The 21,909-nt window shown below is 45.5% G+C and overlaps 1 protein-coding gene across 2 annotated transcripts in view; it reads left to right on the top strand.

Moving 5' to 3' along the window:
- The window catches only part of Mical2 (microtubule associated monooxygenase, calponin and LIM domain containing 2), a 186,902-nt gene that overhangs the window by 79,941 nt on the left and 85,052 nt on the right, over positions 1–21,909 (top strand). For both annotated transcript variants that reach the window (XM_051192696.1, XM_051192697.1), the window contains exons 5-15: positions 1,851–1,952; positions 3,790–3,945; positions 7,213–7,313; positions 10,621–10,878; positions 11,891–12,006; positions 12,831–12,957; positions 13,573–13,663; positions 14,628–14,775; positions 15,533–15,732; positions 16,021–16,127; positions 20,915–20,983. In XM_051192696.1, coding sequence (XP_051048653.1) covers positions 1,851–1,952; positions 3,790–3,945; positions 7,213–7,313; positions 10,621–10,878; positions 11,891–12,006; positions 12,831–12,957; positions 13,573–13,663; positions 14,628–14,775; positions 15,533–15,732; positions 16,021–16,127; positions 20,915–20,983 — 1,475 coding nt within the window. The remainder of the gene's footprint in view (positions 1–1,850; positions 1,953–3,789; positions 3,946–7,212; positions 7,314–10,620; positions 10,879–11,890; positions 12,007–12,830; positions 12,958–13,572; positions 13,664–14,627; positions 14,776–15,532; positions 15,733–16,020; positions 16,128–20,914; positions 20,984–21,909) is intronic.

Consider the following 21,909-nt stretch of genomic DNA (forward strand, 5'->3'; position numbering starts at 1 on the left):
GGAAGATGCAACTTTGACAAACAATGTCCAGTCAGTGGCAGGAAGAAGACAGATCTGGTAGCTTAATAAAGTTTACATAAGCTTCAGGATGTGTGTCAGCTCATACACAGGTAGGCAGAGGTGCCTGCTGTACCCTCAAAATATTTTAAAATACAATAAAGAAACAGACTTCTAGAACAGTTGTAAAACAAAGTTCTAGATATTTCTTGGAATACATATATCTTTGTTAACGTTTTGTTGCTATAAAGAGACACGATGGCCATGGCAGCTCTTATAAAACAAAATATTTCATTGGGGCTGGCTTACAACAGAGGTTTAGTTCATTGTTGTCATGGTGGGAAGCATGGCTGGCTGCATGCTGGCAGACATGGTGCTGGAAAGGTAGCTGGGAGTTCTATATATGGATCAGCAGATCATCGGAAGAGAGAGTCACTGAGCCTGGCTTGAGCTTCTGAAACCTCAAAGCCAACTCCGGTGACATACTTCCTCCAACAAGGCCACACCTCCCAATAGTGCCACTCCTGATGAGCCTGTGGGGGCCATTTTCATTCAAACCACCACAACATATATATTATTCCTGAAATAGTCTTATATGTAACCCAAACTGGCCTCAGACTTGCTATGCTGAATCCTGGGATTACAGGTATTACAGGTGTGCCATGATGCCCAGCAGTATTTTTAATTTTATTTAGTTTTAATTTATAAAATGTCTCAATCTATGCAAGTTCTCAATAGTATTCTTCTTTCTTATTATACATATTTAAATCCTGATACTTTAGCTGAACATAGTGGTATATAACTGTAATCCCAGCACTGAAGCAAGGTGGTAGTGGGTTCAAGGCCAGCCTGAGCTACATACTGAGAACCTAAAGGGGGAGAGAGGTCTAGAAGAAAGGGAAATCAAATTCTGATCTCTTTCACACACCATAGTCATGGAGTTTGTCCATCAAGGTTTCATATCTTGCTGTTATCCTCCTCCTTGGAAATGCTGAGTTTTGAGGTTGTGTGTATGGGAGAAATTTGCTGTTTCCCATGGGAGGTACACCCCCGACTTTTCCTGGCCTCAGCCCAGTATATTTGACAACCTGGAGAGGATTTCCTTGCTTTTTTTTTTTTAAAGACACTATCACATGGGACATTCAGAGACTGCTCCTGTTGTAATGTCTCTGCTGGATAGCCAGCCCTAATTCCAAGAACCCAGCCAGGCTTGCCCTGAGAGTGTGCTTCTATAAGCAGCAAACCATTGGAGCAAGAAGCAGAAAAGCAAAGTGGCTCCCTGACATCTCCCACATCCCCTGGGATCTGCTTGACAACAAGGAGCCCTTGAATATGGGACAAATAGGGTGTATCTGATGAGAGATAGGCAGGGGCAAGGAAGACTGGTTTGGGGATTGCTCAAGGTTAGCATCCTAGCCAATTTCACTCAGACTGGTGTGGATTTGGCGGTGCCTCTTTGCTTTGTTCTGGGTTGCACTGACACAAAACCTGAGGTAACCAGAGAGAATCTGGATATGCACTGCCCAGGTATGCACAGCCTGCGGCATGGGAGCCACATGCTACACAAGATAGCTATGAATGTGGTCAAATATGAAATAGTAAATTTATTAAAATATTATGACGGGTTTTGCCATTAAAAAAAAAAGCCTCAATTGCACAGTTCTCAACCATGAACTTTGTAGACAACAGCATTGTGTCACAGTGTCAAAAGGCTGGATATACCTGATGCCTGGACCTTTCTTGGGGAGGCTTCAGTGGATCATTATCCATTTCTCAGGGCCAACGGGGAGGGGTGGCATCACTCTCTCAGCCTGCCTCTGTCCACTCATCTAACAGTCTCTCTGCCCTGGTAGAAGTTGGCTGGCGGGCAGAATTCCTCCCTGCAGACCACGCCCTGTCTGACTTTGAGTTTGATGTCATCATTGGTGCCGATGGCCATAGGAACACTCTGGAAGGTGAGGACTCCTCTTTGGGGGCTAGAGCTTAGAGATTAATGAGGTGAACTGGAAAAGGATGATCAAGATGGCAGATGCTTCTGCTAAGAGTAGAGGGCAGGTTGTTCTGTCCTGCCTGAGGCTGAGCATGTGACGATGGCCATTCCACTTTTCCTCTTGCTGGACCTAAGCATTCCCAAAAGGGAACATGGGGAGCAGAGCCTTTTTAGAGCATGGGGGCAAGAGGTAGGGGAGGGCTTATCTGTGAAAATGTTTCTTAAATGGAGGTACTGTGGGAAAAGTCAACACAGACTCACTAAGCACCAGCTGCTGTGTTAGCCAAGGTGCACTCTCCTCTCACTCCATCTAAGACAAACATCTCAAGATTTTAATGGCATCCATTCATGTTCAAGCACTCTACCAATCAACAGAGAGGCCCTCTTTCTTCATAACTCTTAATCACACCCACTGCCTGGCAGCTTAGCAAACTGTCAGTGTTCATTGATTCTCTGAGTCCAGCAGGCAGGTTTCACATACTCATTTATACTGAAGGGGTTGTCGGAGTCCATGGCTGAAAAGCATCATGGTGTCAGTAGCGTCTCTTGGAGTAGGGACAATGTGATTTTTTAGTTTTCCCCTGTCAAGGGTCACAAGCTGGAGATGCACGGCTGGGAAAACTCATTCTCTGAGGACAGGACACACATACTGAAATAAGTCTGGTCTCAGAAAATTCTGAACATGTGGTCCTCCATCTCAGGCCTTGCCTGTCTGCCACACCCCACACTCTATCCTGCCTGTACTCACCCTGGCACCCTGCCTTCACTCCTGTATCCATTTTCTCACAGCAATATCTGACAGAGCAGGCACTTCAAAGCTGCCAGTGTGAACACATGTGTGATCTGTGGGATTGTTCTGATGGTTTGGGAAAAATATAACTGGAATACTTGAGAACCTAGGGACGATGCTCAGCCTGCTATAAGTTGAACTCTCCATCAATCACTAATTAAGAAAATGCCACCACAGATGTACCCTCAAGCTATTCATCACTTGAGAGTCCCTCTTCCCAGGAATATCTAGGTTCATGTCAAGACCTAAACCAGCTAGCATACATCCAAGGCACCAGCCACTGGGAACCAGTGGCCTGGTTTCCTTTAGTAGGCCTTGGTGTTATTTTCAGAAGCACCGCCTCTGTCTCCGCCTTTATCTTTATGGAGCATCTTCCTCAGTGTGTATATGTATCCAACTTCCCCTGTGGATAAAGACATCAGGGATGTTTTATAGCACAGGATCCATTCTACTCCAGTAGACCTCATCTTAACTAAGCACATCTATAATACTCCATCTCCAGAAAGGTCACATACAGAGACACCAAGAGTTAGGACTTCACCATGCATATGTGGCAGGGAGATGGCAATGCAATACAACCCATAACAACAAAGATATAAAGAAAATATTTTACCATCCCTGACCTACGGGACTTCAGTCTAATCCTATTTTTCTAAAAGGTTTTCTTTTCCATTTAAAATGCTAACAAAATCGTTTGACTTGGCTAATCATAAAAGGCCTCATTGCCAAAGCACCTTAAGACTGTTCAGTGACATACTCAGAATGTCTACAGAGGGCTGAGCTCTGTGGTGGCCGCTGCACAGATCATTTTAACCATTGGTCTGTGGATATGTCAATGATGCATGAGGTTCAATGGTATAGAAAACAGAGCCCCATTGACTTCAATGCCTGTGCCTGCTCCAGAGCCCCTGTCCCCATTGTCTGTGTGACACCGAGAAGAGTGTTACCAGCAATGTTGTGTGAGTTCCACCTGATCTAGAGGACTGGCCCATCTATCCCTTCTATTCCACAGGGTTCAGGAGGAAGGAGTTCCGAGGGAAGCTGGCCATCGCCATCACTGCCAACTTCATAAACAGGAACAGCACGGCGGAGGCCAAGGTGGAGGAGATCAGTGGCGTGGCTTTTATCTTCAACCAGAAGTTCTTTCAGGACCTCAAGGAAGAAACAGGTGAGACTTCACCTCTCTCGAGCAGACGCTATTCACAGTTTCTGAGTGAGAGAGGCAGAGAGAGTGCGTGTTTGAACACAAGTATGGTGGTCATACGACCAGAGCATTCTTCAGATACTGTCCATTTTTCTGTTTTGTTTTGTTTTTGAGAAAAGGCCTCACTGGCCTGATAATTGACAAATAGGCGAGGTTGAATGGCCAGTGAGGGATCTGTTTCTGCACAGGATAGGGATTGTAATACCATGACGGCCTTCCCCCAACTCTGAGAATCAAATTCCATTCTTCAGTATTTGCCCAGCATACGTTTTTCTGACTAAACCATCTCCCCAGTCCCTTTCCAAGATTTTCAAACTGTTCACAGGGCCCGCTGGCTTCCAGTGGTTGCTGGGACTGAGGTCTGAGAGCAAAGCTTTCTCTCAGTACAGTAAATGCCCAGAGGCCAAGAGGGAATCTTGAGAGAGTGTTCTGGATGTTGTGTGTAGAAATACATTACCCACTTGGCTAATGGATAGTGGACATTTACTGAGTGTCTATTGTATACTGGTGCTCAGCATCATGGAGTAAAAATTCAATGTTAGCCCCACCCCTCCTGAAGTTTCTCCCTATCCAAAGAGGGTACCCACATGAAGCACTGTGACACAGGGTAGTCAGGAAGCCTGTGCATAAGGTCAGCATGAAATGCTGGGAACATTCTGAGGAGGAAGCCTGTATCTGAGGGGAGACCCTGAAGACTCCCAGGTGCTTTGTACAGCACATTCGCTGCCTCTCCCTATGAGATAGGACAAGGACCCACATAAACCTCACCCCCACCCCTGCCGCACTCTGGAAGCAATTGTCACCTAACCACGGGCCTAGAAGACAGAAGATATTGATTCAATAGCTTAACAGATAATCTTTTGAATATATAATCTTTTGAATACTGAGTGTACAAGCCTGAGGCAGATCAGCAAACCAAGACTTATATTCTGTTATGCCCAGATAGCCAGTAAATGAACAACAGATGCTCTTAAGGGTAGAGGAGGAACAAAGGTTATTTTGTCAGGTTATTTCTGTATAATCTGACCAAAAAATGCACATTGTTCCTTGAAAAAACAGTGCAATGATATTGTTAAATTAAGGCCTCTATACTCACCAAGCATGGTGGCACATGCCTGTAATCCCAGCATTTGTAAGATAGAGGCAGGAAAACCAGATGTTCAAGGCTAGTACCCACTACATAGTAATTTTGAGACCAGCCTCAACTATAGGAATCTCTGTCTATAAAGGAAGTGAAAGAATGCCATGAATACTCTCTGTCTGCCCAGGCTGCACTGGTCTATTGACATTTTCTGTCATTTCACGTGACTACCATTCCAATCAATGTGTCCATATGTTTTCTTCCCCTTTTCTTAGTGCATTTTAATATTTCCCATTTTTCTCATTTTCTCATTCAATCTTAAATATAGCCCTGATAGTAGGTTTGGGGGACTGTGTCTTGGCATCTAAGCCTGAGGACTGTGGATGACCTCGTGGCTTTGGTATTGCCTCTGAGATGCAAATGTTTTTTTTTGTTTGTTTTGTTTTGTTTTTTGTTTTGTTTTTTTTTTTATGTTCGAAGGGCCAAAGGGAGAAAAAATTCAAAGGGGCTTGTTTCATGATACATCGAGATGTTAGGATGTTCAGGTTTCAAGGTCCCTTAGCAAGCTGTGATTTCACAACACAGTCATGCGCACGCATTCACACTTGCCTATGGCTGGTTCCACTGTATCTGTAACAGAAAACCTGTGTCCCACAAAGACATCCATGTTCCACTTAAAACTCTGCCCTCTGATCTCCACATTCTGTGAGTTTCCTGTTAAGGTACCTCTTTCTATGGAATCATTTTCTTTAAGTTTCATCTTCTAGGAATGGGCTGAGTTGCTGAGCCTGGCTCTGCCCCTTTCTGGTCACAATGTTATTTGCCATCTTATGTCCTTCTGAGCCTCCACAATTTATTATTACAAGTTTTAATATTTCCTTTCCAGAGTATTATATCCTTTGAATGATTTAATACTTAATTTTCCAGCCCTTCCTTCCCCTTAGAACAAAGAAAGTAAATATCCAAACCACCAGATAGGGATTATGGCAGGACATTGAGTGTGCTTCTCCAAAACTTTCATGAGCTTCCTTTAAACTTGGCTGTTGTTACACACTGTAAGTCATTGTCTCACATCAGTGACAGTGATAAATTTCCTTTGATTCTCTTGGGGGCCTTCTGCATGCATGGTTATTTCCTATTTTACTGTAATAATAGGGGTATTCCTATGGTTACCCAGCGCACCTTGTGTGGATGCTTTGAGGTCACTCTGTGCCTGTCACTTCCCTTCTCATTAGAGTCACCCAGGCCCTGCTCCCAGTTTATAATTCAGCATCCCCAATGATTTGACTTTCTGTTAAGTTCTCAGATGAAACTGGTGGCGCTGAATGAGCCTCCCCATATCTCTTTAAGAACATGGAGCTAAGTGGTCATCTCATAGCATGACCTTAAGTGCAGAATCCTAATGTGTGAGTGTGTTGCTGTCCATGGAAAGGACAAAGGATGAGATCTATAGCTGGGGAGATGGTTCCACTGAGTATCTGAATTCAATTCCCAGAACCCACATAAAAATGTTGGGCATGGTGGTGTATACTATAATCCCAGCTCTGGGATGTGGAGACCTGAGCATCCCTGAGACTTACTGGCTGGCCAGTCTAGTCTAGTTGCTGAGCTTTGACTCAATGATAGTCAATGTAGGTACCTGAAAAATGAAAAATGAGATTTTCTTCTGGCCTACACACAGGAACATGCACATACACACATACCATGTAATTTAGGCCTCTAACCTAGAGCTGTTGTTCCGTTGACCTGGGCTGTCTCATGCTAGCGAGGACATACATAGTAGACGTGTTCTGTGGGACACACAGTGCATGGGGCCTGAGCCATATGGTTAGGTTCAAAGTTGGATTTTGCTTAGCATCCAAATTCCTGTCCATCACTTCCTATAACACTTCCTATCTACGTTTAATTTAGAAATACTAGACACCTGTGGTTGTTTATGTTGTTTTGTTTTTGAACATGTCTGTGCAATTATAAAAGCTAGCTGCTTTAATCCGGGTGACTTCTGGTCCTCTCTTCTGCCTTCCCCAGCCTGGTATGTCTTTATTATTTATCTTATATGCCTTATATGCATCTTCTGCACATACAGAATGAGACCTGGAATTAAGCAAGGTGCAGGTTGGTAAACTGAGTCTGAATGTTTCTCCTTTCAGGGATTGATCTCGAGAACATTGTTTACTACAAGGATTGTACCCACTACTTTGTCATGACAGCCAAGAAGCAGAGCCTGCTGGACAAAGGCGTCATTATTAACGTACGTACCCATCTACAGTGACGTATCACCTGTCTTTCCCCAGGCAACATGGACTGGCAGCATCAGCAGATGTGAGAGAAGATACTGTCCTGCTAGAACCCATGCAAGGGGGGAGGGAAAGAGAAACTGCCTGGCACCTTGCTGCCTTTGGCATTGTGTGACTATCCATCCACATAGATATGTTTCAAACCTGTTGTGGTGAGAGGCTTTTGCCCAGAATGTGATCAGCTGAATCTTTCCCTTCCAAATGTCATTCTTCATTTGGCCCCACTCCTTCTCTAGGAGGTCACATTCACTTGGAGATGGGGACTCCTTGTCCTTGTGGAACATAGAGATGCCATCACTTGGGAGTCTCACATTGTGTCCCTTTGCCATGGGAAAGCACTCACTTTTTGCAGAGACCCAGTTCTCTCATGAGCTAACTTGGGATGGTGGCCAAGATTTTGAGTTTTTTCCTGATTCTCACTCCTATGTCTATAAAATGGAATAACTTCTATAAATCCTCTGAAAAGGGTTCTTGAGACATAACTATGTTTGGGCAGGGGATGCATGAGGAATGTACACACATGTATGTATATTTGTATGCACATGCATCATGCTTAACACATTGCCTGATAGACAGTGGTTTTCAGAGTTCTTTCCCCCCAAGCCTTGTTTGGAAACTTTTTCTGCCCTGTTGGCTCTTTGGTTTCTCTCCATGATTTTGCTTCTTTTTAATTATGATTTTTGTTCTGAGATAATGCCTTGCTGTTTAGCCCAGGCTGCCCTCAAACTCTCCATCCTCTTGCCTCAGCCTCCCAAGAGCTGAGATTGCAGCCACACACACCAGGCCCAGCATGCATCATCCAGTATAAAAGAGAATAAGGTAGGGCTGGAGAGATGACTTAGAGGTTAAGAGAACTTGCTGTTCTTCCAGAGGACCCATGTTTGGTAACTGTCACCCACATCAGGAGGTTCCAGCTGACTGTAACCCCAGCTCCAGAAGATCTGGTGCTTTCTCTTATGAACTATGCAGGCACTACATGCACATGGCATAGACTTACATAGACTCATGCATACGGATGAATAAAAATGAGAGAGAGGAAGTGGGGAGGACCAGAGCTTTGGTCAGGTCTCGCCCTTCTAGAGTTCCAGTGCTTACTGCTTCACAATAAGGATCCCACAGCCCCAGGTCATTTGCCTCCAGGTTCTGTCCTGGACTGGGACCACTCACTGTTGCCTGCCAGAGTACAGTGTACCTATTTTCTCACCAGCTTGTATTGGCATTTGGCCTGGAATCATGAGTAACCCAGACCTCCCCTGGCCTCCTCCACCTTAGCTGGGGCCTCTGCTAAGAGCATGGGATGTGGGTAGAGGCTGTAGATCAGACAGGTGAAGCTAGCCTCACCTTACACACACACACACACACACACGCACACACACACACACACACACACACACACACACACACACACCAGCTGCTGATATCACCAAACTTCTGCATCTGCCAGCTGACGACTACTGGCTGGTCAGTCTGAAGATATGATGTCCTCTTCTTCCCTCAGGTGTGCTGAGGTGGCTTCTTCAGCCCCCTCTTTGGTGAATGCTAGATACATTCTCTGAGGAAATATTAGAATTTCCAAAACAGAGTATTTGAAATCACAGGAAATGGAATCAGAAGTTCACTCTGGGTATAGAGGAGATTGTATATCTTAGGACCTGTAGATGTACCCTTGGATGAACCTAGTCACATCTCATCGTATGATACCATTCATGACATTATGAATTGGTAGGGGTGTCTATTGAGCATTTCCTGTGTACCAGGCATGGCATGGGATATTTCATGTATATACATTCTCTTCATTTTCATTTGGCTACAAGGAGTCTTATAATTATGATTTTGCTAATGAGAAAATGGAGACTCAGAATGAAGCTAAACAGAATTCCAGCTGTGACAGGGTTTTATATATGCCAGCTGGCCTTGAACTCATTTTGCAGGTGAGGATAACCTTGAACTCCTGATCACTTTGCCTCCATCTCCCACATACTAATATTACATGCACATATCACCACTGCCAGTTCTATTCAGTGGTGGAGAGTGAACCCAGATTTTTCATACAATAGCAAGCATTCTATCAATGGAAAATTGCCCTTTCACATCATCCTTAGGAAAGGTGGCCTTTAAGTTTCTTTGCCAAAGATGAGCAGAATAGACTTTGGAAATCTTCTAAACTTTTCATTCTCTAGCACTCTGCATCCCTGGGATGAGTTTCCTCATTGTCGAAGTGTCTCCACCCCAGCAGACAAGTGGGACACTGCCTACTTTCACAGCCAAGCCGCAAGCATCCCCAGCATCACAGAAAAGTGGGCAACCGAGTCTGGAAAGAAATCCAGAGAGTGACATGGCATACCCTCTTTTTTCTTATCTTGTTTGACACTAACCACAGCATATCTGCACCCCGGTAGCTCAAATCCACCCATTATTAAATCACTGGCTTATTCCATTGTCTCTTACTTGTACTGAAAGTTATCACCAGAACCAGCCATGCGCAATGTATGTGTTCCTTGTTTGCCGGGAGGCCATTATCAAGCACTGTTCATTACAGTTCCCAGTGTCCTCTGTCTAAATTCCTACATGAGAGAGATCTTTCAGCACTCCGTGCCAGGAAAAACTTGCCTCCTGTGAGGAATTGCTATGCTACATTTTCTGATAAGGAAAGCCCATATCACATTTTCCCTTCACCTTGAATGCCAAGAAGCCCAAAGCCAAACTGGGTGCTTAATCACAACCATGCTAACCACTGTGGCTGGACCATGTGTTTATTTTCTTGCCTCTGGTTTTCTAGTTTGGGTTCACACATGTATGCTCATACATATGTGCACATGTGTGCACACACACATTTCCTGCAGACACACATGAACGTGTGTGAATCTCTGTGGAGGTCAGAGCTTGGTTACAGGGTGATTCCTCTGGAGTCATCATCTTGTCTTTTGAGACGAGGTCTCTCACTGGCCTGGAGTCCACCCATTAGGCTAGGCAGGCTAGCAAAGGATTCCTGGAGATCCTTTCATCTCTGCCTCCTCAGCAAGAGAATATAATCACATACTTTTCTACCTGGCTTTTTAATGTGAGTTCCAGGGATCGAACTCAGGCCCTCATATTTTCACAGCAAATGCTTTACAGACTGACTCATCACCCAGCCCCTCTGTTTTTGTTTTGACTAGCATCTCTGTAAAGACCCATCCCATGGTCTTTCGTCTAAAGGGGGTCTGAACCTAGCCCTTTGGAGAAGAGGGAGATTTTGATATAGGTTTTGATCTTCCCCAGGACTACATTGACACGGAGATGCTGCTGTGTACGGAGAACGTGAACCAGGATAACCTGCTCTCCTATGCCCGTGAAGCTGCAGATTTTGCCACCAATTACCAGCTGCCATCCTTAGACTTTGCCATAAATCACAATGGGCAGCCTGATGTGGCCATGTTCGACTTCACCTCCATGTATGCCTCAGAAAATGCAGCCCTGATGCGTGAGCGCCAGGCACACCAGCTGCTTGTGGCCCTTGTGGGTGACAGCTTGCTTGAGGTACCACCTGCCCTTAGAGCCCTTTACTCATGGTACAGTTCAGTTCTCCGCATCTGCACTCAGGCTTGTAACCTCTGCAGCCAACATCCCAGGGAAGGGCAGGTTCTCAGACAATGACCTCTACCAAGGCCGTGTTGGCGTGGGAGCCAGCCCTTTTGGCTATATTCTGGGATTTGTCAGTTTGCCTGTAGCAGAAGCCTTTTCTCCCATTTTCAGCTTCTCTAGTTGCTTCTAGATTGAAGAACAAAACTAATCAACCCTGATCTAGAGCCCAGAACTGTCCTTCTCACAACATGGCTGGGACCTGTTACCCATGTGGGTGGCCCTGTGTGCCTTGCAGTGTAGAAATCTAGAGTATAAGGAAGGCTGTGGGGACATGGGGTTTTCCATCATGACCCCATAAGTGCAAGGATCTTCAGATAAATGACCATTTGAGGGTTAGCCTCTGATCTTAATGTGAACACCAACAGTGTCTATAAAGTTATCTATTGCTGAGAGTCCAGTTGCAAACCCTGCTCTGTGTACACCATGGGGCAAGCTATTTGTCCTTGACTTGACCAGATCAATCCTTGTTCTCCCTTATTGTGGCATGTCGCTTCTATCCCTGGCTCCTTCCCAACCTCCCCATCCTCATTCCCCTCCTGTGCTAAGTGCTCTGGCAGGCTCCATCGTTGTCCAGCCACAAAGCCTTTGCCACTGATCTTCCCAAATGGAAGGAGATCAGAATCCTATCCAATGTTTACCATGAGCATAAAGGCCGCACATTGATGAATCATTTCCTGGTTCCATTCTATTTCTTCTAGAACCCCCAGGTAGCTTTGCTACGTGGGGGGGGGGGGCTATTATACCCTTCACAATTGTGCTACAGCTACCTGGGATTCTGGTAAACTGTGGGCAGCAGGGTTCCATGTGCTCTGGCTCATAGCTGGCAACCAGAGAGTGCCAGATAGAATGGGAGAGGAGACTGGGAGTCACTAGATTCGATAAGAATTTGACATGTGTTCTTTTACAGCCATTTTGGCCCATGGGCACGGGCTGTGCACGGGGCTTCCTGGCGGCCTTTGACACAGCATGGATGGTAAAGAGCTGGGACCAGGGAACCCCTCCTCTGCAGGTGCTGGCTGAAAGGTGAGCCTCAAGAGCAGAGCTCTTAACTGGGGGGCTGCTGGGTAGAAGGCTTAGGCAGGAGTAGAGCCAGGCTGGCTGCCCTGCAGCCTCTGCATTGAGCATAATCTACCATTTGGCTATGTGGCCTGATGTGATCTCAGGGTCGTCAAGGACACTCACTGGGTCATGATCCCTCTCTATCAGTGAGTTTTTCTCACTAATGGAGACAAATCTTGACATGGACTAGTCCTAAATCAGGACTCTCTGATTTTTCTCATCCCCACAAGGCCCAAGAGGTTTATTTAAGGAAGTCTTCAAGGACGTTGCACAGTGTCCTGTCCTGGGTAAGGATCCTGTGACCTGCCAGGCCTCTCCTACAGTTGAAGTCCTGGCTTGCTCCCAGGCCCTTGCTGCTGGTCATGGGACAATGAACAGTTGGCTGACTTGGAGAGTTATTGCTGATATGGGAGACAGGCTTTTGATGGTCTTGGGTGTGGACCCCTGCAGCCACAGAGGCAGGCCAGAGGAGCATTGTGGCTGGGTGGTGGCTTTAGCTGAACCAGAGGCTACTGAGATGTTGGGCCTGCATTCCTGCCTCCTGCTCAAGGAAGGAAACCACATCCCTACCACCTGGACGCTCTTCCTCCTCTCCCCCTTCCTTTACCTCCCCCACATTTTTGCATCTCTCAGAAGTATGTCAGATTACAATGGAGGTTTATGCAAACACATCCAGAGGCCTTCCCTGGAACCAGGGAGGCTGGAGGCCTGGGGGAGAGAAGTGTATAGGAACTAGGGCCTGAGGTGGCAAGAGTAACCCCTGACCTCTGGGCTCTGACTCCCTGCAGAGAAAGTCTTTACCGGTTGCTACCTCAGACAACCCCAGAGAACATCAACAAAAATTTTGAGCAGTATACGTTGGACCCAGCAACACGGTACCCAAACCTCAACTTGCACTGCGTGAGGCCTCACCAGGTAAGCCCACCCCCTAGTCTGTCTCAAGCCCTGCAGTGACTTTTAAAAAAGGACTGGTTTCATAAATTGTGACATTCCTGTAACTGAGGTCACCAAAGCTTGCTAGTGAAGGTATGGAGCCAATTCTTTTCCCCACAAGATGCAAAGGTACAATAAAGGCCTATAGGCCTCTTTATAGTCTATAGGAGGGAATTAGAACACATAGGTTACTGTGCATATGTGCTTATTTATATATTTTCACATGTTAATTTGTCCCTGTGCAAATGTGACACTGATCATTCCTCTCTCTCAGAAATGATCCACTTACCTAGATATTGCCTCCCTTTCTGGATGTCATTTATCCACCCCACTTCTATCGTCTTCGATTAATAGGTCAGAGAATAATATGGGTTCCTACTAGCAAATTAGATAGTCACTGTCAGTTCTGCCTCATTTGGGAAGACAGTTGAGGCCTGTTGTCTGTGCTCAGTTGTCTGGATTCCCTGCTGACAATCACAGCAGCCAAAACCTGAGGAACGTAGTACCGGGCTGGGAGTCTGGTGTGGAGCATAGAGAGGCTTCCAGCCCAGGATCTGGGAACTGATGGGTAGATGTGTGTTCTTTTCCTGGTTGTAGGTGAAGCATTTATACATCACTAAGGAGCTGGAGCGCTTCTCTCTTGAGGGATGGGGCACAGTGAGGAGATCTGTTAGCCTCTCCAGGCGGGGTAAGTTGCCCTTCTGAGACCCCGGGACAAGCTGTGCAGGGGATGAGGCTTGCTCGGACCCAGGACAGCCTAGCTTTGCCCCATACCCATGTGACCTTGCAGGTGCCTCTCCTCTTTGTCCTTCAGTTTCCTTATCTATAAGAGTAAGACTAAGACAGGATTATCAGAATTAAGACATACAGTTACTCGCTAAGGACTTAGCACAGGAAAGTCTACTGTAGGGAGTGCCACGGGGCTGGGATTTCTTTGCCTGCTTTTTCTGGGATGACAGCAGCTAGACAACAGATTCCTGGGCTTTCCCCCTCTCCTTATCTTTCTAATCCTGACACAGCACTGGCACTCAGTGGTACTCAGAGGCAGGGGAGGGATGGTTCAATGAGTAACTCCCCAACAGCCTTTCTCTAGGGCCCCTTTCCTCTCCAACCCAGAGATACCCCAGCTCCCTCTGTGTCAAGCTTCTCCCTTACTTCCCTGCACACAGCACATACCCAGCTGCTATAAAACAGTTTACAGTAATAAACTTTGATTGTTGCACAAGCATGACAAGCTCTCCACATTCTTTGCTGTCACTCCATCCTGTTTTTCTGAAATGCCACTGTTGGATGAACTCCTAGACATTTTTCAATAGCCAGCTCAAATACACATCCCCAAACATCTTCTTTAGGGAGTTCTCCCTGGGCCAGCTTGCATCAAACCTGGTTGTGAGCACCTCTGTCCATGACAGCCCCATGTCATTAGTGTCACCTAATAGATGCAGGGTCTATGTTCCTAGCCTCCAATCCTGGACCCTAGCCATAGTGGTCCCTAGAGATGGTGCTATGAGATATAGTGTGCAGTAGCCAGCAGCATTACATCTATGCTATCCAGCCTTCCTGGTTCCCATCCCTGATGGCAGTGGGAGTGATCCTCAGGCTGAACTCTTGGGAATTTCTGCAAAGCCTCACCACCTATATCTTCCCCACAGAGTCAGACATCCGGCCTAACAAGCTCTTAACCTGGTGCCAGCAGCAGACCGAGGGTTACCAGCATGTCCATGTCACTGACCTGACCACATCCTGGCGCAGTGGCCTGGCACTGTGTGCCATCATCCACCGCTTCCGGCCAGAGCTGATGTGAGTGTTAGACCCTGGACACAAGGAACCTCAGCAACCTATGTGCCCTGTGTCCCTAGTACATGTCTGTCATCGTAGGATCAGTGGTTGTGTCTCAGCACTTGCCCCCCCCCCAACCCTAATAGCCACATTTTGGAAATCAAACATAGGCCTCAGAACTCCCTCCCTCAGTATAGGAAGTATAAAAGAGACCTACTTAGCCAAAGAAGTATTTTTTGACACCCAGATTCATCAGATCATTTCTAGAATCTTCTAAGACTTCTTCATATGTTGGCAAAATGGCAGGGTCAACTGGAAGATGAGATGACATTCTAGAAACCCTTCATGATTTCCAAAGGGGGGAAAATACCTATAGACCTGGGAATCAGCAGATGTCTACCCTTCTTAAAGGGTTGATGGAAACCTACCAAATTCATCTAGCCATGAGGAGATAAGAATCTAATCTCCATATGATACATATAATTTGATTGGTTTGAGAAAGATCCTGTTACCATAGCAATTAAAATGAAAAAGAGAAGTAATTAAACTAACTTCTATATTTTCCAAAGAGAGTAAATCATTTTTTGATGGTTTCAGCCTAGGTCAGTGGTATAATTATGGTCTGATTCAGTTTGATTCAGTCACTTCACAAGCAAGGCATGTTCCTGGGCTTGAGGTTGGGACTTAATGGGGCTAAAAAGTCATCAGCCCACGGTGTTCCTTGTGGGCTCAGTGCCTCCTGTCTCACCCTGAACTTCACCTGGCATTGGTCTTCCAGCAACTTTGACTCACTGAATGAAGATGATGCTGTGGAGAATAATCAACTGGCATTTGATGTGGCCAAGCGTGAGTTTGGGATCCTGCCTGTGACTACAGGCAAAGAGATGGCATCTACTCAGGAGCCTGACAAGCTCAGCATGGTTATGTACCTCTCCAAGTTCTATGAGCTCTTCCGGGGCACCCCGCTGAGACCCATGGGTAAGCATGGAGCCTGTGTCTAGTTTCTAGTATCATCTCTGCCCCCCAGCCTGAGCTGGCTGGTGCTGTCTACTCTGCAGCTTCCAGACACCTTCCCTTTGATTCAGAGGCCAAATAAAGGTGACTACTTGAAGAGATATGGTGGCCTCTCCACACCCCTCTGCCACTCAAGGCTTCATAAAGGGTGGGGTAAGGGAATTATTCCAGAAGAGTCCTGATACAAGGACACCCACAAGTTACATCACCACCTGGACCCTGGATCCCAATGATGCTTTTACTTCTCAACAGATTCCTGGCGTAAAAACTATGGAGAAAATGCTGACTTCGGCTTGGGCAAACCATTCATTCCTAATAACTATCTCAACCTCACATTCCCCAGGAAGAGGACCCCACGGGTAAGTTTCAGGTCTTTTGTTTCTTCCTCACTGCAAGTAATCATGGAAGAGGAAGTAGAATTCGTCTCCAGGTTTGTCTATGTTGACAAATTATGTAGAGCAAGACTCAAAGGATGTGCACATAGCTCAGTGTGTGTGTGTGTGTGTGTGTGTGTGTGTGTGTGTGTGTGTGTTTTAAGAATGAACCCAGGTTAGCTCTGCACCCTGAGTGGTGAAGTGAGCTTATTTCTCATGCCATTAGACATTTCTGATCAGGGGTATGATGGACATTGGTTAAGTGGTGAGGGTATGATAGTAGTCTACAGTCTCACGTCTCCATTCATTTCATTCATTCATTCGTTCATTCATTCATAGTCATAGTGCTCCACTAACTTTAAGGCTGTGGCTTTTAGTTGTTTTGATGATAGGAGTAATTAAACAGAAGTGAATGATGTGGGGTTCTTGGCTTTGAGTCCCATCCTAGTTTGCTTCTCTGTTGCTTGGATAAAACATGGACAAGACCAAGTTGTGGGAGGAGACAGTTTATTTGGTTTATATATCCATATCTTTGTCCATGATCAAAGGAATCCAGAGCAGAAGCTCACAGCAGGAACCTAGCAGTGAGAACTGAAGATGAGGCCATGGAGGAGTGCTCACTCTGCTGGCCTGCTTTATTCTACAACTCAGAACCAGTTGCTCTGAGGTGGTACCACCCACAGTGGGCTGGGCCCTCCTACATGAGTGAGCAGTCAAAACAATCCCCACAGACTTGTCTACATTAGGCCCGTTTTATGGAGCCATTTCCTCAGTTGAAGTTCCCTCTGGTTTGTACCACGTTGTCAAACACTAATTGGCATAAGCCCAGGATGTAGTGAGCTTCTAGAACCAACCCTTTGTGTCTGCGACTTTTTCATAGTACTCCCAAATCAAGGGGAAAATGCCTGTGTTCTGTTCCCTAAGCAATTAAGTTCAAATAATCAGTATTTTTCAAGAGGTGTTACAAATGCTACTGAATGTCCTGCCATTCTTCTGGTTCACTCTGGTATCATGGGATACTTAGCTACACAGTTTGGGAACCACAGATCTGAAGAATAATTGTCATTTTATTCATTATATCCAACTTGTGGCCTGAAGGTGGAAGTGTATCCCCAGAATATCTATGAATATAGCCTAACACAAAACCATGAGCTTAATTCAAATATAATATAGACTTTTTTTTTTTTTTTTTTTTGAGATCAGGTCTCACTATGTGAGACCAGGCTGGCCTCACACTCACATTCCAAAAGTCAGCTGGGTAGCCCAGAGACTTTCCCTGTTCAGCTAGGTCCTGCTTTACCAACACTGGTTCCTGGTAGAAGTGAAGTCACACACAGCACGTCTCTTCTGTGTATAGTCAGAGTGGTCCAGATGTTGCTCTAGAACCCACAGAAAGCCAAAGGTGTTTCTTAAAGTACCTCTTCTATTCATCTAGCCTCCTCACAAACTATCCATCTACCCACCTATCTACTACACATTGGTCCATTCACCTATCTACCCATCCACCCATCCACCCATCCACTTACCCACTCACCCATCCTTCAATCAATCTATCTCCCTACCCATTCACATACCCATCCACCTATCTATCCATCAGTCCATTCGCCCACCCACCCACCCACCGATCTATCTATCTATCCAGCTACCTATCTGTCCATCCCCTACCTATCAGTCCATTCACCCATGTACCCATCCATCCATCCACCTACCCACCTTTACAAACATCCTTTGGAGGAACGTTGGGAATATAGTGTCCTTGCAATGTAGTGGGTAGGGAAACTTGGAGTTGTTAAAGTTTTAATAAGTTATACTAGTATCATCAAAGAATTCAGATGTTTAAAGTTCTATTCCTAATAGCGTGACACTTGCACAGCAAGTGTGGTGTAAGAAGTGTTTTACATCCTGTGATTCCATCGACCTTCACAGTAGCTTCTGAGTAGATGCTGTTAGATTCTTTCCTACAGGTGAGGGCACTGAAGGCAACATAACTAGATGATTTTCTGAACATCACTAGCCACAGACTAGCACCTGAATCCGTGATTCCTTGAAGAAAGATCTTTCTTGCTAGTGTCACTGGCCTTTTTAAATATCAAAGCTGATATCCAACTCAATCAGAGCTAAAGTCCTCCCTGGTTAGACTAGGCCAGATAACTAAATATAAATGTTGTTTGCATTGAGCCAAAACAACTCAGGATGTGTGAGGACATGGCTGTCTTCAGCGAGTCAGATTAATAATCAGACGAGCGGATATGAGACATTGATTGTTATTTAAAGAGGGAAACCATTTAGTTTAATAAATGGCTGTTTGGCATATCAGCTCTTTCAAATCCTTGGAAAACCACGATAAGAAAATGTTCCTAGGGTGAAAGAGCTGGAAAAGTTAATAGGAAGAGAACATAAGTCATTTGTTTATTCTCATGTTCTCTCTGCCTGGCCATGAGAAATATTTGGTTTTGTTATGCTTCTGGTTCTATGTCAAGTATAATAAAGTCCAGAGTGATTAGAGCCTTTTTGTAAAATTTTTATTTATTCTTTAACAATCTCACTCATGTATGTAATATGTAATATATTTTTATTATACCTACCCCAACACACCCCCATTCCCACAGAAGCCCCTCTTCTCTCTACCTGTCCCCTTTGACTTTCATGTGTATGTGTGTCTGTGCCCATGCCCCGCTGAGTTTAATTAGGCTCACTTGTACAAGCATGGGTGGAGGTTATTCTGTATAGCACAACCACTTACCAGTTGCTCTGCTGCTTTAGAGGTTTTGAGTCAATTTTTGGCTTCTAGTGAGAAAAAATAGATAAATAAACCTCTACATTTTAGTTTTCTTAGACTTTCATTTTGACCTGCATCTCAACAGTACTTTTCCATAGGGGAAAGTAAACATTGTGTGAATGTGTGTGCATTGCTAACCTGTCCATGCAGATGACTTTTATTTCCCAGGGTCACAGTTGGGGGCACCTAAGAAGCAAAGGATGTCACTTATACTTCATTTATTCTCCCAAAGAGATTTAGGATCTTCTAGGAGCTGCTGACTGGGCAGACCACCTTGGCCTGCATTTTGTAAGCCCTTAAGTCACATGTTTGAATGGGGTCTAGCCAAGCTCTAGTTGTTGGAATGGTCCCGCCCTGGGCTGTCAAGTCTAAGGGAGAGAGCAAAATGTATTGCTCTTTGTGAGAAAAGCCAAGTCCTCATTGAAATTGGAAACAAAAATACAAAGAGAACCCTGAGATTATGCATGAAGCATTCTTGTTGATGGGACATTCTGTGCTTTCACAGCTCTGGTCTCTGGGCCTAAGTGGCATTCACAGTCAGTGGAGTTGGGAGCCCAAACACTTTGTGCCTCTAAAACTCAACATTGTTGAGAATAAGGTCATCTGTTTCTCTTGGTGTTTGTTCAAGCATTTAGACTGGGATTATTTCCATTCACAAAATAGTGATTTATGAGAAGTTGAAAGAGATGTTGAAGGGAGGCAGAGCTCTTTGATCTGTTGTTTTATGGTGCCTTGATCAAAATTTTTACCTAATATCCATGACTGAACTGTGTTTGATTTTTCTTTTAATGGGGCTGGTGAACATGACAGGTGTGTGTGTGGGGGGGGGGGGTATGTGTATGTGGTATGATATGTGCTGTGTGTATGGTGTGTGTGTGTAATGAGGGTGTTTAGTGGACTCTAGTGATGCACAGTAGACCTGTGCTAGGGTTCCCTCACTGCTACTTCAGAGAATCCAGGCCTGAAAGAAACCTTCTGGGGCTAGGCAGAACTATACTTGGGCCTGGATAGATGTCACACCTGGGTTTGCAATGAACCTGTGGCACCTCTTCCTGTATTCATGGTGTCTGAAAGGCTGGAATGTGATGTGGAGGAAGTCAAAGTGTAGGAGAAATGTGCAGATGGGATACATGCTCTGTGGGATATGACTCCAGACTCCAGCAGGAGATAACCACTGGGAGAAGCTGGTGGTTAAGATGTCTCCTCTTAAGAAACAGACCTAATCTGGGACCAAGGATGCATGTGGAGAAGGCACAATACTCAGATCCACCCCCACCCCAGGTCATGGTGATGGCTCAGTCCTTACACCCCTCCTCACCTGCCTAGGCCAGCCTGACAGGCCTTAGGTAGATTGTTCAGATTCAGGCATCAGGGGGTGAGCTATGAGGGGTTATTGGGATAGCTGGGTAATACTCTAGGAAAGGGAATGTATCTATTAATAGTTACAGTGACTGAAGGAGTCAATAAATCTGAACCATCCTTGGCAAGCTGGACATTTGATCTCTAGTCCTCAGGTTGGAGCTAATATTTATTTGAAATTAATTAAATCTTGTAATGGTGGCTGGGTTGCAGCTTAACTTGACACAAAATCCCTGGATAGCTCACTCAAGTCCTGAGAACCTGTCCCACTTCTTCATGGGAGGCCCAGGGAGCAGAGAAAGCCAGGGAGTTCTCCCACAGGGCAGCAAACACAGAGGGCATCCCCAGGCCTGGCTCTCACCTCAGGCACATGATTAAACCCCCTGCAAGCCCAAAGCCACTGTAACAGAGATGATGCCTGCCCTACTTGTGTCATAGGGATTCTGAGATAGAGTGGAAGCGCTCTCCATTGTATCTGGCTATAAGTCCATGGCAGCACTTATGTGTGGGGCCGTCTGTTCCCATGCCTATCATTAACCTGACAGCCTTGTCCAGACAAGCATTCATCCTCTGCGCTTCCAGATCGAACAGTGTTCATGGCCCCAAGCTCACCATGCTTTCTTGGCCATTGCAGGTAGACACCCAGACCGAAGAGAATGACATGAACAAGAGGAGGCGACAGGGCTTCAACAATCTGGAAGAGGTATGTGTGTCTGGGCTCAGTTGGTACGAAGGCCCATGTCCTGAAGACCAGTGGCTTTGGGAGGTTTAACCTTGGTCCCGTTTTGTTTTTTTTCTGTCATGAACCACTGGGATCCAAGCTCAGTTTAATCACTTTACCATTTCCTAGCTGTGTAACCTTGCAGGATGAAACCTCCCTGGGGTGAGGGCTCTGGCTGTCTAAAATGTGCTGATATACCCAAAATGTTTGAGACTTTGAAGGGTTTTTAGATTAATGAGATGACATAAATAACATGGTTAATTAATAGTGAGTTACTAATTATAGTAAGTAGGGAAATCACCAGCAGGCCTGCTCTTGGAACTTTTTGCTGCTCTCTTCTGTACTTGTAGCCTTTAAGACAAATGTTGGACACCCACAAGTGCCACCATCTGGTGAAAGGAGAAAATTGTAGGGGATAGTGTCAAAGTCTAGAACCTCCCTCTGAAAATGTGAGCAGGAGGGCGTGAATTCTACTTTAATGAAACCATTCAAAGAGACATAAGATGTGCACTTCCTTTCATCTTATTTGTGCACGTGCATGTACATGTTGGAGCGTGATGATACACCTTATGCATGTGAAGGTCAGAGATTGATGTGAAGCATCTTCCTTCCTTTCCACCTTATCTTTTGAGACGGAGTCTCATACAGAAGTGATAGCTCATCCATTAGGCTGGACTGCATGGCCAATGATCCCCAGGGATCAGCCTGCCTCCACTTCCCACTGCCGGGAGGGACTGTGGACATGTGCTACTGCACCCAGCTTTTCATTTGGGTATTGGGGGGACCTGAGTTCAGGTCTTCATGTTTTATCCCCTCCACAGTCCTGTACTTCATTTTTCAAAGCCATCCTAATTCTGCAAAAGGAGCCATACCTATGCCAATGATGTGTGGATGTCAGCTTTAGCTAG

Source organism: Phodopus roborovskii, unplaced genomic scaffold, assembly GCF_943737965.1.
Source record: "Phodopus roborovskii unplaced genomic scaffold, PHOROB, whole genome shotgun sequence".
In the NCBI taxonomy this organism is placed as follows: Eukaryota; Metazoa; Chordata; class Mammalia; order Rodentia; family Cricetidae; genus Phodopus; species Phodopus roborovskii.